Genomic DNA, 14,383 nt, shown 5'->3' with positions numbered 1-14,383 from the left:
AAACTATGTAGAGAGCCTTTGCACATATCAAAGGTTAACAACAAAGTCCAAACTATTAGCTTAAATCCAGTTGCTATTTATTTTTAAATATAATAATCAACACTTGTAATAAACATGTAAGCTGCACATAATGCGGTTTTTGCATTAACTACTTAATCCAATTATAAAATTATGTTTTTACTCAAATTTGTTGTTGAAATAATTATTTCTGGCTTTCATTTTCATGACAGATTTATTTAAACCTACATTAAATAGGCTAATCAAGATAGTAGAAAGTGAAGTTGTACTTCTGATGAAATGACACACTGACACTTATTTATATAACACATTTCATACACAATGGCAATTCAAAGTGCTTTACATAGAATAAATTAAAATAAGAAAAAGAAATAAGAATAATTAAAACAATTTAGAATAAAAAATAACACAGTACAGTACAAACAGTCGGACTAACAGCGGCACAGTGCTCATTCAGTAAATGCACCGTTAAACAGAAGTGTTTTGAGTCTGGATTTGAATGTGACCACTGTAGGAGCACATCTGATCTCTTCTGGTTCTAGCATAATAGCTAAAAGCGGACTCGCCATGCTTGGAGTGAACCCTTTGTATTTCTACTTCGTTCTTCGGAGAAATGATGAACCTCTTCATTTTCGTACCTCTGTGGGTTTTCCAGCTTGGTAAATCACAGGCTATTTGCTTCTGGTGAATGATAAAAAATGGCGAATGTGACTTTTGTACTAGCTCTGATCACTTAAAGGGGTAGTTCGGCCAAAAAATGATATTAAACCCATGATTTACTCACCCTCAAGCCGTTCGAGATGCATATGTCAATCATTTTTCAGACGAACACATTTTCAGTTATTTTAGAAAATGTCTTAGATCTTTCAGTGGTTATAATGTCAAGTTATGGGGTCCACCTCCTTCAAGTCCCAGAAATGTTCATGCATCCTTCACAAAAGTAATCGATCCGGCTCCAGGGGGATAAACGAAGGCCTTCTGAGGGTAATCCGTGCGGCATCTCCCATGAACGCGCGTCGACCGTTACCGGAAGCCAGTTATTTTCATTTATAAAGTTTTAAATATGTATATTTTTACGACAAAACCGCACGGATTACCCTCAGAAGGCCTTCGTTTATCCCCCTGGAGCCGGATCGATTACTTTTGTGAAGGATGCATGAACATTTCTGGGACTTGAAGGAGGTGGACCCCATAACTTGACATTATAACCACTGAAAGATCTAAGACATTTTCTAAAATAACTGAAAATGTGTTCGTCTGAAAAATGATTGACATATGCATCTCGAATGGCTTGAGGGTGAGTAAATCATGGGTTTAATATCATTTTTGGCCGAACTATCCCTTTAACACTTGACAGACTTATTTTTATTTATTTATTTTTTCTTAATTGTTGTTGTTGTATAGAATTTGGGATGCGAAAGTGCGGTGAATCATATTTTAGTTTTGATTTAAATGTCCAACTATTATAAAAAAACTATTATTCCATTCCAGTACAAAACCATAACGTCCAAATCCGGTAAATCATGCAACGAGACTTCGGAACGTGTTTGATATTAAAAAGAGTTATTACAAGCTTAATTAAATGTATGATGTAGCCTAATAGCTCATAATCGAGCATACATTGTTTCAAATGTATTTTTTAAAAACTTTGTCTACCCTATAAGGATCGAAATTTGTCTTTGACAAAGGCTCACACAAACACATTACATAAATCATAAAAAAAAAGTCCTATAAAACATGTCCTATATTCTGAAGTGATATAATGAACTGTTATTTCTTCAGGTGCATCGGGTGTTTATACAGACAGAGTGTCAGTGTTTGTGATGGAGGGAGATTCAGTCTCTCTGAACACTGATGTTAAAACAAACCAACAAGAAAAGATAAATGTTTTTTTAATAACACCCGCATCGCTCAAATCAGTGAATATCTCAAAGTCAATAAGATCTGTACAGATGTTCAGTGTAATGAAGATACTGAGAGATTCAGAGACAGACTGAAGCTGGATCATCAGACTGGATCTCTGACCATCACAAACATCACAAACACAGACTCTGGAGTTTATAAACTACAGATCATCGGCAGCAACACCATCAGTGAAACGATCTTCAGTATGACTGTCCATGGTGAGTCATTTAATAAATGTTAAAAGACTAAGGCTATACATGTTTAATCACAATGTGTTTATTACATAAGGGACTTTCAGTGTAATGTTTGGTTTCAATTTCAGTTTCTTTCCCAGCAGGGACTTGTGTATTCCCCTGTTTTCCCGTGTTTTGTTTCTGTTTCATTTGTTCTAATTACCAGTTTGTTATAGACATTCATTGTCTTCACCTGAGTCTTATCTAGTTCCTCATTTTCTTGTAAATGCCCTCAGTTCAATGTCCAGTATTGTATTTTACTCCTAAGTTCAATGTTCTCACCATTATCTTTGTCTAGTTTAAAAAATAATAATAATAATTCTGTAGTTGCATATAGATTCACATCTCCATTTCCTTTCCTGCTTCACCATAGTCTCAGCCTCAGATGTCATGACCACAGACCGCAGCCTACAGGCAGAGAGGGCGGGACATATCGAAAAAGCCCCTCCCCTTTTTTAAAAGACATGCAGCCAATAGAGATTTGTTTATATCACAGCTCAGCCAGAGCTGTTGAGTCCAGTAAAGCCACAGTTTCCTCCTAATCTCCTCCATATCGCTTTAAAATTCAAATGGGTCCGATACATTTTGTGGTCTTCGCCGACTCGATCATATGATCCGCTCTGTGGTGTCATACCTTATATTATGGGATAATATAAAAAAATCGATATTGCAGTTTTCCTCCTTGGAATAGATGTCAGAATTGTGGCCAGTGAAAATTTAAAGTGGCTAGTAACTAGACAGAGTGGCTGGTGAGAAAAAAAGTTACTGTTAAGCCCTGGTGACAATAAGCACTTATTAGGATCAACTAAACATTGGATTTTCAAAAGCATGCAAAGTATGTAATGTTTATTGCATAGACTCTTTAAAATACGTCCAACAGTTTAACACGCCGGTCTGTTATTGTAGTCACAACCCTAAACATGATGCTAAACAAAACCAACTGTGATTGGTTGCTTTACTTGTCACTCAGACAGCCTCTGGGCGGTCCTTGGCCAATGAAAGCTGAAACTAGACCTTCTGACCTTCTCAGTCTGATGTTAGTTTAGCATTTGCAGGTCAATAATTCATTTTTTAAACAGCATAGTTGAAATTCCCTCATTACACTAAATTAATATCTCATTCCAATTTAGTTTTATACTAATTTTCTTCCAGATCCATGCTTGCAGTTCTTTCTTGTTTCATGTTGTTGCTGTTTTTTACAGCTGATATTCATTTGTGTTTCCGATGTTTCTGGTGCAGAGACGGATAAAATAAAGACAAAGTCAGTGAAGGAGGGACAATCTTTTACTTTTGATTCTGGTGTAATAAAAAACCCACATGATTTGATGACGTGGTATTTTAATGGCATTCTCATCGCTGAAATCACTGGAGATCCCAATAAAACCTGTACAGATGTTCAGTGTAAAGAGAGATTCAGAGACAGACTGAAGCTGGATCACCAGACTGGATCTCTGACCATCACAAACACCAGAAACACAGACTCTGGAGAATATGAACTAGAGATCAGCAGGAGGAACAGCGACAACATCAAGAGCTTCAATGCTCCTGTCATTGGTGAGTATAATTCAGTCATTCAGTTCATTTTCCCTTGAGCAGGTAATTCAATGTATTAGTTTTCATTGTGGCTTGTCTAAAACAGAACCTAATGCATAAGATCAATTAGTTTTTCCACGAGCACTGTTTTTAGGCGATAAAAACACAAGATGGCGCCATTTATCAGTTCACTCTATATTTTTAGCTGTAAAAGACCCCCGTGCTATTTATGGTGGATGTCAGTATATGTTAAAAGTGCAACAAAAAAAAGTTATTAGCAGCATGGCCTTGCTAATTCAGCAGAAAAGGGATTTCCGTTTTAAATTATAATTATTTTGTAAATTATTGTTTTAATTTTTTTTCTGTAAATATGTTTATATTTGTCTTGTAATTCTACATAATTATTCAACTGTAGCCTGTTTGTATAATATTGTTCAACATATGTCTACATAATTTTCTTTATTCCTGTTTAATTGTAGCCTTCAGATAGCAACAATAAATTTCTCTCTCTAACCATAATTGGAAACACACCCATAATTTTTTACCCTGTACTCATCCCTTTGAGTGCCCCCTAGCACACAGATTATTCCCTTTAAAAGCCGCTTGTCTCTAAGTACTAAAACCGGGGAAAAAAAATGTGCATACAGACGACAACATTGTCAAAAAGATCCTCGTTCACACGGATCTATGAAAAGAACTTAAACATTTTAAACACTGTATTCTGCTGCCAGGCCAGTAGTTGGCGATGTCACTTTGTAAAGAAACACTACACGCCTACTGAATACATTTTACATGTAAATAGGCTAGAAGGTGTAGGACTACAAATTAGTTGGACTACAAAGCCCATGACTCATAGCACTAGAGAATGAATTCAAACTTGCTGGGTTTCCTCTTTGTGGTATGATGTGCTAAGCAGCAGGAGAAGCTGTGTGGTGTTTTTCAAGGCTGTGTTATCGCAGATGAAAAGACCAGTTGATTAATGAGCAGCTTATATGCTCTATAGAACTGTTATATTTACAAAGAAACACTGTGATCATTGTCCTCTTGAGTTCTCCTCACCTCTTGCGAGATAATGTTTACACATGTGCATGACATCACCATTTTCACAAATTCACCCTTTTTGTAGATTACATGGAGACAATGATATCATTTTCAAAAACTTGCATTTTGAATCCCTTTTTTTTTTTCAGAAGTTTGTGTTTTCAGGTGCCTAAAACTGTTTTGGTCAGGATCACTATCGTCAAATACGAAAGACAATTAGCATACAGTTTGGATTGGCGGTATGGTTCCGTTCTGGGCGAGAACTCCCTGCACATCCATGCATCAATAAGAGTGGATAGAGCAGCAAAACATGAATGTTTTGCAGATATCATTAATTAATAAAGATTTTAATGTACAACAAATTGAGAATTTGGTCTGAATCAAAGGGGAATCAGACTGACGAATCCTGACTGACGAGAGGAGCTGGGGATGGAGGAGGGTAATTCGCTCCTGAGAAACGCGATAGCTGCTGATAATACTGTAAGAGCTTATATATGAATACAGTGATAGTTGTCGTATTCCTATAGGTAGATGTGGATCAGCTGAGAGTCAGCTGATGCGAGTTGAGTGACATGACCTGCAAGAACTGACGATATGCTTGATTTTTGTGTAAATGAACGGCCAATATGCATAAAGTTTTCCATTTTTTGTTGGAAATGGTGACGTGTAAACGGCCCCTTAGGCAAAACATTCTGAAACTCCACAGGGTTTGGGGTTAAAGTATAGTTGAGACTAGGATCTGTCTTCTGTATTTATGTACAAAAAATGAAGTGTAGCCTACCAGTGTATTGTTGGAAATCTATTTCGAACCAGTATAGGCAAAACAGATCCACATTGTTGGTTTTTCCAAAGGCCTGAACAATATAACAATGTTAAAGTGTTTGTCTCTCATACCTGGATGCTTTTATTTTCTTAAAGTGAACACCAGTTCCATCTTGTATGTAGGGTATCACACGACAGGAATGTGTCATCAAAGCAAACCTTTCCTCCAAAGTTTATGCACTTCTGTATTGTATAATCCGTTACATTACTGCAGTGTTTTTTATAATAGAATAAATAAATGTTTTGACTTGCTTTTCACCCAAAATATCTAAACATCCTTAAAAACAAATTAATTGTTCTGTTGGTAAATTTGAAAACTTTTTTTATGCATAAACCTATTTCAGCAATGTTTACTGTTCTTTAAACATTTTCTGAGCGTAAAAAAATAGTTGTGGTCTTCTGCATTTGCTTAAAGAGAGAGTTCGGAGTAAAATCAACCTAGGGTCCTTTGCACCATGACCTTGAGCCAAACACCCCCCCAGAAGCCTTTTTTCCCTTAGTCGAACGTTATTAAAGTTAGAGCTTATTCAGAAATATCAGCCGAATGGCTTAGTGCAGGCGCTAATGGATCCAATGATGTATCTCGTAATTTACCCCACTAATAATGCCCAGAATGGTACCAAACTTCTACAGTAGTACAAATAGGTTCTGTACTCATAAAACGAGGCATTGGAAAGTTTGTAAGTATCAGGAGTTTATTTAAATAACACTTGCCTGGCGGCTCATGCTACCACTAACCCGGACGTCGACGTCACTTCCGTGATTTGGGAAAAGCCTGTAAAAGCCCTGACAGAAAGCGATGCATAAGGATGTAGTGTAACAACGCCCAGTTCCAGGAATGCACTAATATTTTGTTGGTAGTACCAGTTTGCAATAATTATTAGTTAACAGTTAAGTTGTTAACACTTCGGAAAAAATTATAATTCGTCGTTACACTACATCCTTATGCATCGCTTTCTGCCAGGACTTTTACGTGCTTTTCCCAAACCACTGAAGTGACATCAACGTCTGGGTTAGCAGTAGCATTAGCCATCAGGCAAGTGTTATTTAAATAAACTCCTGATGTACTTACAAACTTTCCAATGCCATCCCTTTAATGCTCCTTTCACAGTTTTGTGTAGTAGATGATCAAACACGAACACAATGATGAAGAGAGAATGCAGTCTTTAATAAATCCAATGGCATAAAGGTAAATCTGAACCGAGAGAGCTACAGACGCGTAACATGATACCCGACAATGAAACACAAACAGAACTGAACTTATAATGAGTGCACAGTTGAACATAATAAGTGACAAAGACAACAAACGACTAACTGGCAGAAAGTGGTGAGATACAAAAAGTCCAAACTAACAGAACCGTGATAGCTCCACATTTATTTATTTATTTTAATGTTTTTACCATTATTAATCAAGACTGGATGGGCAGGTGAACTAATGAAATGTAACAAGAGATGGTGAGACTCTTGAACTTCAAAGTGGAAAAAAATAAATAAAATTAAGATGTCAATAAATAAACATATTATAGTAGCAGATTAATACATAAAGCCATTAAAAATAAATGAAGATTAATAGGTGATTGAAATGGTTAAGAATGATAAATGACGTCATCATTTACTGTCCCAATGTGTGAATATGTACTTGATCTCGTTCAGCTCTTCTGGATCTGATCTCATAAACCAGAAGAATGACAGTAGCCACGCCCACCAGAGCAGAGAGGACCAATCGGATCACAGCTTCAGTAGGACCACAACAGTGGATGGAGTCTGAGGAATAAAAACATCAAACTGAGATCAGATCAGTCAATAAACGCTAATATCAGCACTGACTTCAACTAATATCATCAGTGCTGTGGTACCTGCACATGTGTGACAGAGTGTGTTGATGTCCAGATGTGTGGTCTGGTTGCTGATGGGATTGTTCAGCACACAGCTGTAGGTGTTTTTATCCTGATATTCCACCTCCAGAGGTAGAGAGAGACTGATGCTGAGATCACACACACTGATGCTGGACAATACACTGATTCCTTTGTACCAGGAGAGAGTCGCATCACACACATTCAACACTGATGAACACACCAATGAACAATTTGATGATGATGATGAACAGTCTCTTCTGATGATAGGAACAGGCAGATGAGCTGGAAAACATGAGAAAATAGAGTGAAATCTGGATAAATCTAATCAACAAACATATTTTTGAATCAGTGTGCTGATTTCAATATGTAAATAGTTAATAAAGAATGTAGAAGGCAGGATTGGTGATCTCGACTCACCATAGACAGAAACATTGAACATTTTAAATGTCAGTTTACCCCCAAATATCTGTAGTATATAAACTCCAGTATGTTCAGTTGTGGTGTTTGTGATGATCAGAGATCCAGTTTGATCGTCCAGCTTCAGTCTGTCTCTGAATCTCCCGTCAGGACCATCAAATGTGGAGAAGATTTGTTTCCTTTTTTAAAATTTAGCTATAAGAGAGTTTTCAGCTCCAAATTGCCATGTTATGTCGTCGTTCCGTTTCAGTAACATCAGTGTTTAGAGTGACAAATCTCCCTCCGTCACTGACACTGACTGCATTTCATTTGTTTCAGCCACAAACACACCTGAAGAACATAAAGAGAGTTGGTTTACAAAGTCTGAAATCAGAAGTAAAAATTGAATTGTTTAAATATGAACCGAAGAACATCCAGAGCAACAGCAAAGACACAAAAGCAAATTGAAAGGTAAAGGTAAATATTTTATCTTTATTATTTTTTAAACCTATCTACTATAGAGTAATCTAGTTAAAAAAAAATCAATGATGATTACAGTTTGAAAGTAAAGGTTTAATTCTGAGCAATTGCTTGGAAGGGATTTGCAAATCTTGAAATTACGACAATGAAAATCAGAAGAAAAAAAACAAAAGAAAAAGAAAAAGAAATCCGGTTTTGGATTTCTGAGCAAGAGAAATTTATAGTCACAAAAGAAGAAATTAAGTGCTCCTATTGAAAATAATGTAATCTGAACTGTAGCCGCAGCTTTATTACCCTGAAACTGAAAGGAATTAAATCATAAACATGTTTTTATAACTTACCCATCAGACTCCAGCAGCACAAACAGAACCAAAAAAACATCAGGAAAGATTTCCTCAATTCTTCAGCGAAACGTCTGATCTTATAAGACTGTCTGCTTATCTGGTGTGTGAATCTTCTCCTTTGGTGTTTGACCCTCCTAGATCTCACACACACACACACACACACACACACACACACACACACACACACACACACACACACACACACACACACACACACACACACACACACACACACACACACACACACACACACACACACACACACACACACACAAACACACACAACACACACACACACACACACACACACACACACACACACACACACACACACACAAACACACACACACACACACACACACACGCAAATGCTCTGAGCGTGTTCTGAACATAGGCCTACATGCTCATGAAGACATTCTTCCTTTTTGTTTTTTTACATTAACTCCTTTTTTTTTTTTTTTTTGTGTGTTCAATATGTAAAAGTAGAAACATATTGTGTGAAATTGAGCCTAACTCCTGATTTAAAAATGATTGTATGTGATTTATTAAATTGTTGTTATGGATAAAAATGTATGCCACCTCACAGTACCAGTTGAGTCAAACTGAAACCTGCTGTGGTCGGCTGTCTTCAGAAAAGTTGTTTGATCTATTGGTGGACAAACTTGTTTGTGAGAGAGAGAAAGGGTATTTAGAGCATGTGTGTTTAGTTTGGTGAGGGGCCTTTTCCTGCTTCTATGCACAGCTCAGACTCTTTAATCTACAGATGCATTGATTGAACTAGGGTGAGAAACTATTGTTGATAAAGACAAGTAGTATGGCTTCTAGTAAAAACTACAAAAAAACTGTCAAAACTTTTTAATTGTAGTTTAGTTGTTTAGATTTCACACATGTTGCTTTTTTTAAAAGTCCAACTGGAAAAAAAAAAGCCACTATTATGCCAAACCCTGTTATAGAATAAAGCCGTTGTGTTTACAACTGTGACAATGACCGCTTATCGGAATAAAAAAAAAAAAGTATTTCCAAAAGTATGTGAAGTTCACAACATAGAGTCTTTAAAAGATGTCAAAGAGTTTTGCTTGAGGCACTGTACCATGGGAACAGAGCGTTTTTCACGGAGGGCTTGAGTTTCTCTCTGAGGATCTCTGAGAGGTTAAAAGGAGTAGAGACGACATTGAAGGATGAGAGAGGACCAGGCCTGGGACAATTATGTTGTGTTTAATATGTTTACATGCAGCAGTTGTCCATGAGTGGCTGCCACTTAGGTTTTGTTGTTTGTTTAACCCTCTGAGGTCTGAGCTGTTTTCTGGCCCTGGAGGTGTTCTGACATGCTCTGACATTTGTGCTTATTTCTGTTACTTGTGACATTGTCATGGCTAAAGTCTTATTACACTGTATTTAGCACAAACTCTGCTACAATAATATATCAGCAGCATGTATGTAAAAGTTTGTAGTTTTGAGATAATGACATTTATGCATGGTTTGTGAAAATACCAAAAAAAATTGTCACTGAAATAAGGCCATGAAACCCATACTGATTATTTCTTCACAAGACTTTTGAAAATTGTATCACGAAGCCTAGAATATTTGCTCCAAAACTATGTGAAAATCACCCTGACTGCTCATTCAGATAAGACAATATATTGATTTAAAATTTCTAAGACGTGTTTTGTGTGAAAAAGCCTTATGCGAAAAGGCGTGATCATCTCATGAATATGTAAGCCTTCAACACCTGAGAAAGACAAAGACACTCCCCTAACTGCCCTATTAGGAGTGATCAGGCCCTGTCATTCAGAGCAACCTTGCACAAAGAATGAGGAGATTTAAAAAAGAATGGCTTTTAGATTGTTTGGATTTATTTACAACACAACATAATCCAAAAATACACAACAAATTACAAAAGAGCACATTGAAAACAATGATCCAAAGACAGAGACCTTTGTGCCATTCCTAAAAACATTGTACATACCTTTCATTTCCAAGGTGTTTGATTTTCACTTTACCATGTTCATGTACAGAGACTCATGTGAATGTTGAAGTCAGCAGGACTCAGTTGCATCTGGTCCCTGAAAGAAAAAGAAAAAAAAGAAAAAACTGTGAACATACTGATATCAAGAGAAACTATAGGGATGCACGATTTTGGGAATAGATTTTAGATTTTTCTGGTTAAAATTTCTTTTTAAAATTCACAGAATACACACACACACACACACACGTTTCCAACAATATATAATGAACACCAGGTTTGTTGTGCCTTGTAGGCATAGGCTACGCAGTGCTGCATAAAATAATAATAACAATAAATTAAATCTTCCAAAAGATTTCAAGAACAACTACGCTAGAGAAAAATATATTGATTATCATATGTTACTTCAAATGTTTCCATTCGTTATGATGATATGAAATGAGATAATAGTAAAAACATAAAGCCTAATGTTTGGTGCATTTTTCCTTTCAAACGCAATCGCGCTCCAAAATAGGATACACTCAAACGCACAGCGCGCTCCAAAATATGATACATTCAAACGCGATCGCGCTCCAAAATATGATGCATTCAAACCCACAGCGCGCTCCAAATATGATACATTCAAACGCACAGCGCGCTCCAAAATATGATACATTCAAACGCCATCGCGCTCCAAAATATTAAACATTATGGTTATACATATCTATGTTTGAGCAGATATCCACAAACAGTATTTAACAGTAAACACGGGTCTAAATAGTATAATATTCACCATATATCTAGCAACAGTTCAACTGCAATGTGAAGTTTATGCAACAATACCATAAACTAATAAGTAAGAATTTCTTACCTTACATCTTTCTTGTCTTCAAATCGCGTTCTTCTTCTTCTGAGTTAAATCCAATGTAAGCTCAGACGTGTCTTCCAAACTCGACGAAAAGCAGAGACTTGTGAAGTGTTTTGGTGTTTTGTGTTTGAGGTAACGAGGGCGTTCGCGTCCCATGTGGAGATTTGCATGTGAATCACTTTTGCGCGAGTGGGCGTGTCGAATTAAAAAGTAATTAGCAAGCGTTTGAGATACTGGACATCCTGTTGGTTTTATACAAATTACTTAAACAGAGAATATTTGTTTTCAGTTTGAATCCGATCATTTAAAAGTACACACTTAAATGTGCATAAAGGTATATGGCTCATAAATGTGTGACAAGTATTCACTGAGTTTTGTTTCAGTTTATAGACGTGCTCAAGAAAAAAAAGTTCACCGCGACGGAGAGGCAGAACGCACACCCTGTTTATTTTCTTTATTTTACAAAAGCTCAATGTTTTGATTTGATTGTAAGTGGACACATACAAAAGTAGAAATATCACAGATTATTTTTTTATATTTCTTTTTTTCTGTATAACCATAAATGACGGAGTAATTTAAGTTTATGTTGCTGCTATGTGAAAAAAATCCAGCAAAAGGCGTCGGCGCGTTACTCGACCTCAGAGGGTTAACTGCTGACGATTTTGCAAACTTCTTCACCAACAAAACAACAACTATCAGCAGTCAGTTCTCAGCTCCACACACACAGGAACCCAGACTGACCACTTCCACAGCCAATGTCCCTCTGTCCTCCTTTTCTCTGCTATCCGAGCAAGAAGTATCTACACTTCTCCTCTCCAGTCATCCTACCACCTGCCCTCTAGACCCCATCCCCTCACACCTTCTACAAGCCATCTCTCCCACACTTCTACCAGCACTCACACACATCATCAACTCATCCCTACATACTGGCACTTTCCCTACAGCATTCAAACAGGCTCGGGTTACTCCACTGCTTAAAAAACCAACACTAAATACATCATCTGTAGAGAATTACAGACCTATCTCTCTCCTACCATTCATTGCGAAAAACACTCGAAAGAGCTGTGTTCAACCAAGTAACATCCTTCTTGTCTCAAAACAACCAGCTGGATGTCAACCAATCTGGCTTCAAGAAAGGCCATTCAACTGAGACTGCATTACTGTCGGTCACTGAAGCCCTACGGATCGCAAAAGCTGCTTCCAAATCTTCAGTCCTCATTCTCCTGGATCTGTCTGCTGCCTTCGACACTGTGAATCATCAGATCCTTATGTCCAGCCTCTCATCACTGGGCATCACAGGAACTTCCCTCCGCTGGTTCGAGGGCTATCTCAGGTAGGTCCTTCAGGGTCGCATGGAGAGGCGAGGTATCCAAAGCACATCAAATGACCACAGGGGTTCCCCAGGGTTCAGTTCTTGGTCCCCTCCTCTTCTCCATCTACACCACATCACTGGGACACATCATACAGGCACATGGTTTCTCATACCACTGCTATGCTGATGACACACAGCTCTTCCTCTCATTTCAACCAGATGATCCCACAGTAACTGCACGGATCTCAAGCTGTCTGGCGGACATCTCGACATGGATGAAGGAACATCACCTGCAGCTCAACCTGGCAAAGACTGAGCTTCTCGTCCTCCCTGCCAATCTGTCTCTACAGCACGACTTCACTATCCAGCTAGAATCATCATCAATCACCCCATCAAGGTCGGTCAGAAATCTTGGAGTAACGTTTGATGACCAGCTGACCTTCACAGATCACATTTCAAAAACAGCTCGATCATGCAGGTTTGCACTGCACAACATCAGGAAGATCAGGCCTTTCCTAACTGAGCATGCAACACAACTTCTCGTCCAGGCCCTGGTCATTTCTAGGCTTGACTACTGCAATGCTCTTCTGGCCGGACTTCCATCATGTGCAACCAAACCTCTACAAATGATTCAGAATGCTGCAGCTCGTCTTATCTTCAACGAGCCCAAGAGGGCCCACGTCACTCCTCTGTTCATCTCTCTGCACTGGCTACCTCTCGCTGCTCGCATCAAGTTCAAGGCATTGACGCTTGCTTACAGATCTATCACAGGCTCAGCTCCTTCCTACTTTCACTCAATCCTACGGGTCTACATCCCTACCAGAAGCCTACGATCGGTCAAAGAGCGACGTCTCGTGGTTCCATCACAGAAAGCCACAAAATCACTTTCCAGAACATTTTCATTCACAGTTCCATGCTGGTGGAACGCTCTCCCCACCCTCATCCGGAATGCAGAATCCCTGACAACATTCAAAAAACAGCTGAAAACCCATCTCTTCCGTGAGCACTTAACCTTATTAAAAAAAATAAAAAAAATTTCCTTCCCCTTCCCTTTAAAACCTCACTTGTCGGGTTTATGCTACTCTGAATAATGCCTGAACTTTGTTTTTTTGCCTCTTCATGATGACTCGCTTAATTTTGTCCTAATCTGTAAGTCGCTTTGGATAAAAGCGTCTGCTAAATGACTAAATGTAAATGTAAATCTATGTTTGAGCAGATATCCACAAACAGTATTTAACAGTAAACACGGGTCTAAATAGTATAATATTCACCATATATCTAGCAACAGTTCAACTGCAATGTGAAGTTTATGCAACAATACCATAAACTAATAAGTAAGAATTTCTTACCTTACATCTTTCTTGTCTTCAAATCGCGTTCTTCTTCTTCTTAGGTAAATCCAATGTAAGCTCAGACGTGTCTTCCAAACTCGACGAAAAGCAGAGACTTGTGAAGTTTTTTGGTGTTTTGTGTTTGAGGTAACGAGGGCGTTCGCGTTCCATGTGGACGATTTGCATGTGAATCACTTTTGTGCGAGTGGGCGTGGTCGAATTAAAAGTAATTAGCAAGCATTTGAGATACTGGACATCCTGTTGGTTTTATTACTTAAACAGAGAATATTTGTTTTCAGTTT

General features: G+C 37.9%; 1 protein-coding gene across 1 annotated transcript; it reads left to right on the top strand.

Moving 5' to 3' along the window:
- Positions 1-553: 553 nt before the first annotated feature.
- LOC309476323 (uncharacterized protein) lies at positions 554-7,690 on the top strand. Its single transcript, XM_082139619.1, has 4 exons — positions 554-677; positions 1,801-2,141; positions 3,396-3,710; positions 7,206-7,690. Exons 2-4 carry the CDS (start codon positions 2,129-2,131, stop codon positions 7,226-7,228), a joined length of 351 nt encoding a protein of 116 aa, XP_081995745.1. The 5' UTR covers positions 554-677; positions 1,801-2,128; the 3' UTR covers positions 7,229-7,690.
- The last annotated feature ends 6,693 nt before the right edge of the window (positions 7,691-14,383 follow it).

This window comes from Leuciscus leuciscus (genome assembly GCF_965113295.1).
Source record: "Leuciscus leuciscus genome assembly, chromosome: 15".
In the NCBI taxonomy this organism is placed as follows: domain Eukaryota; kingdom Metazoa; phylum Chordata; class Actinopteri; order Cypriniformes; family Leuciscidae; genus Leuciscus; species Leuciscus leuciscus.
Note: the sequence above shows the minus strand (reverse complement) of the source record. Positions and strands in the feature narration are given on the sequence as shown.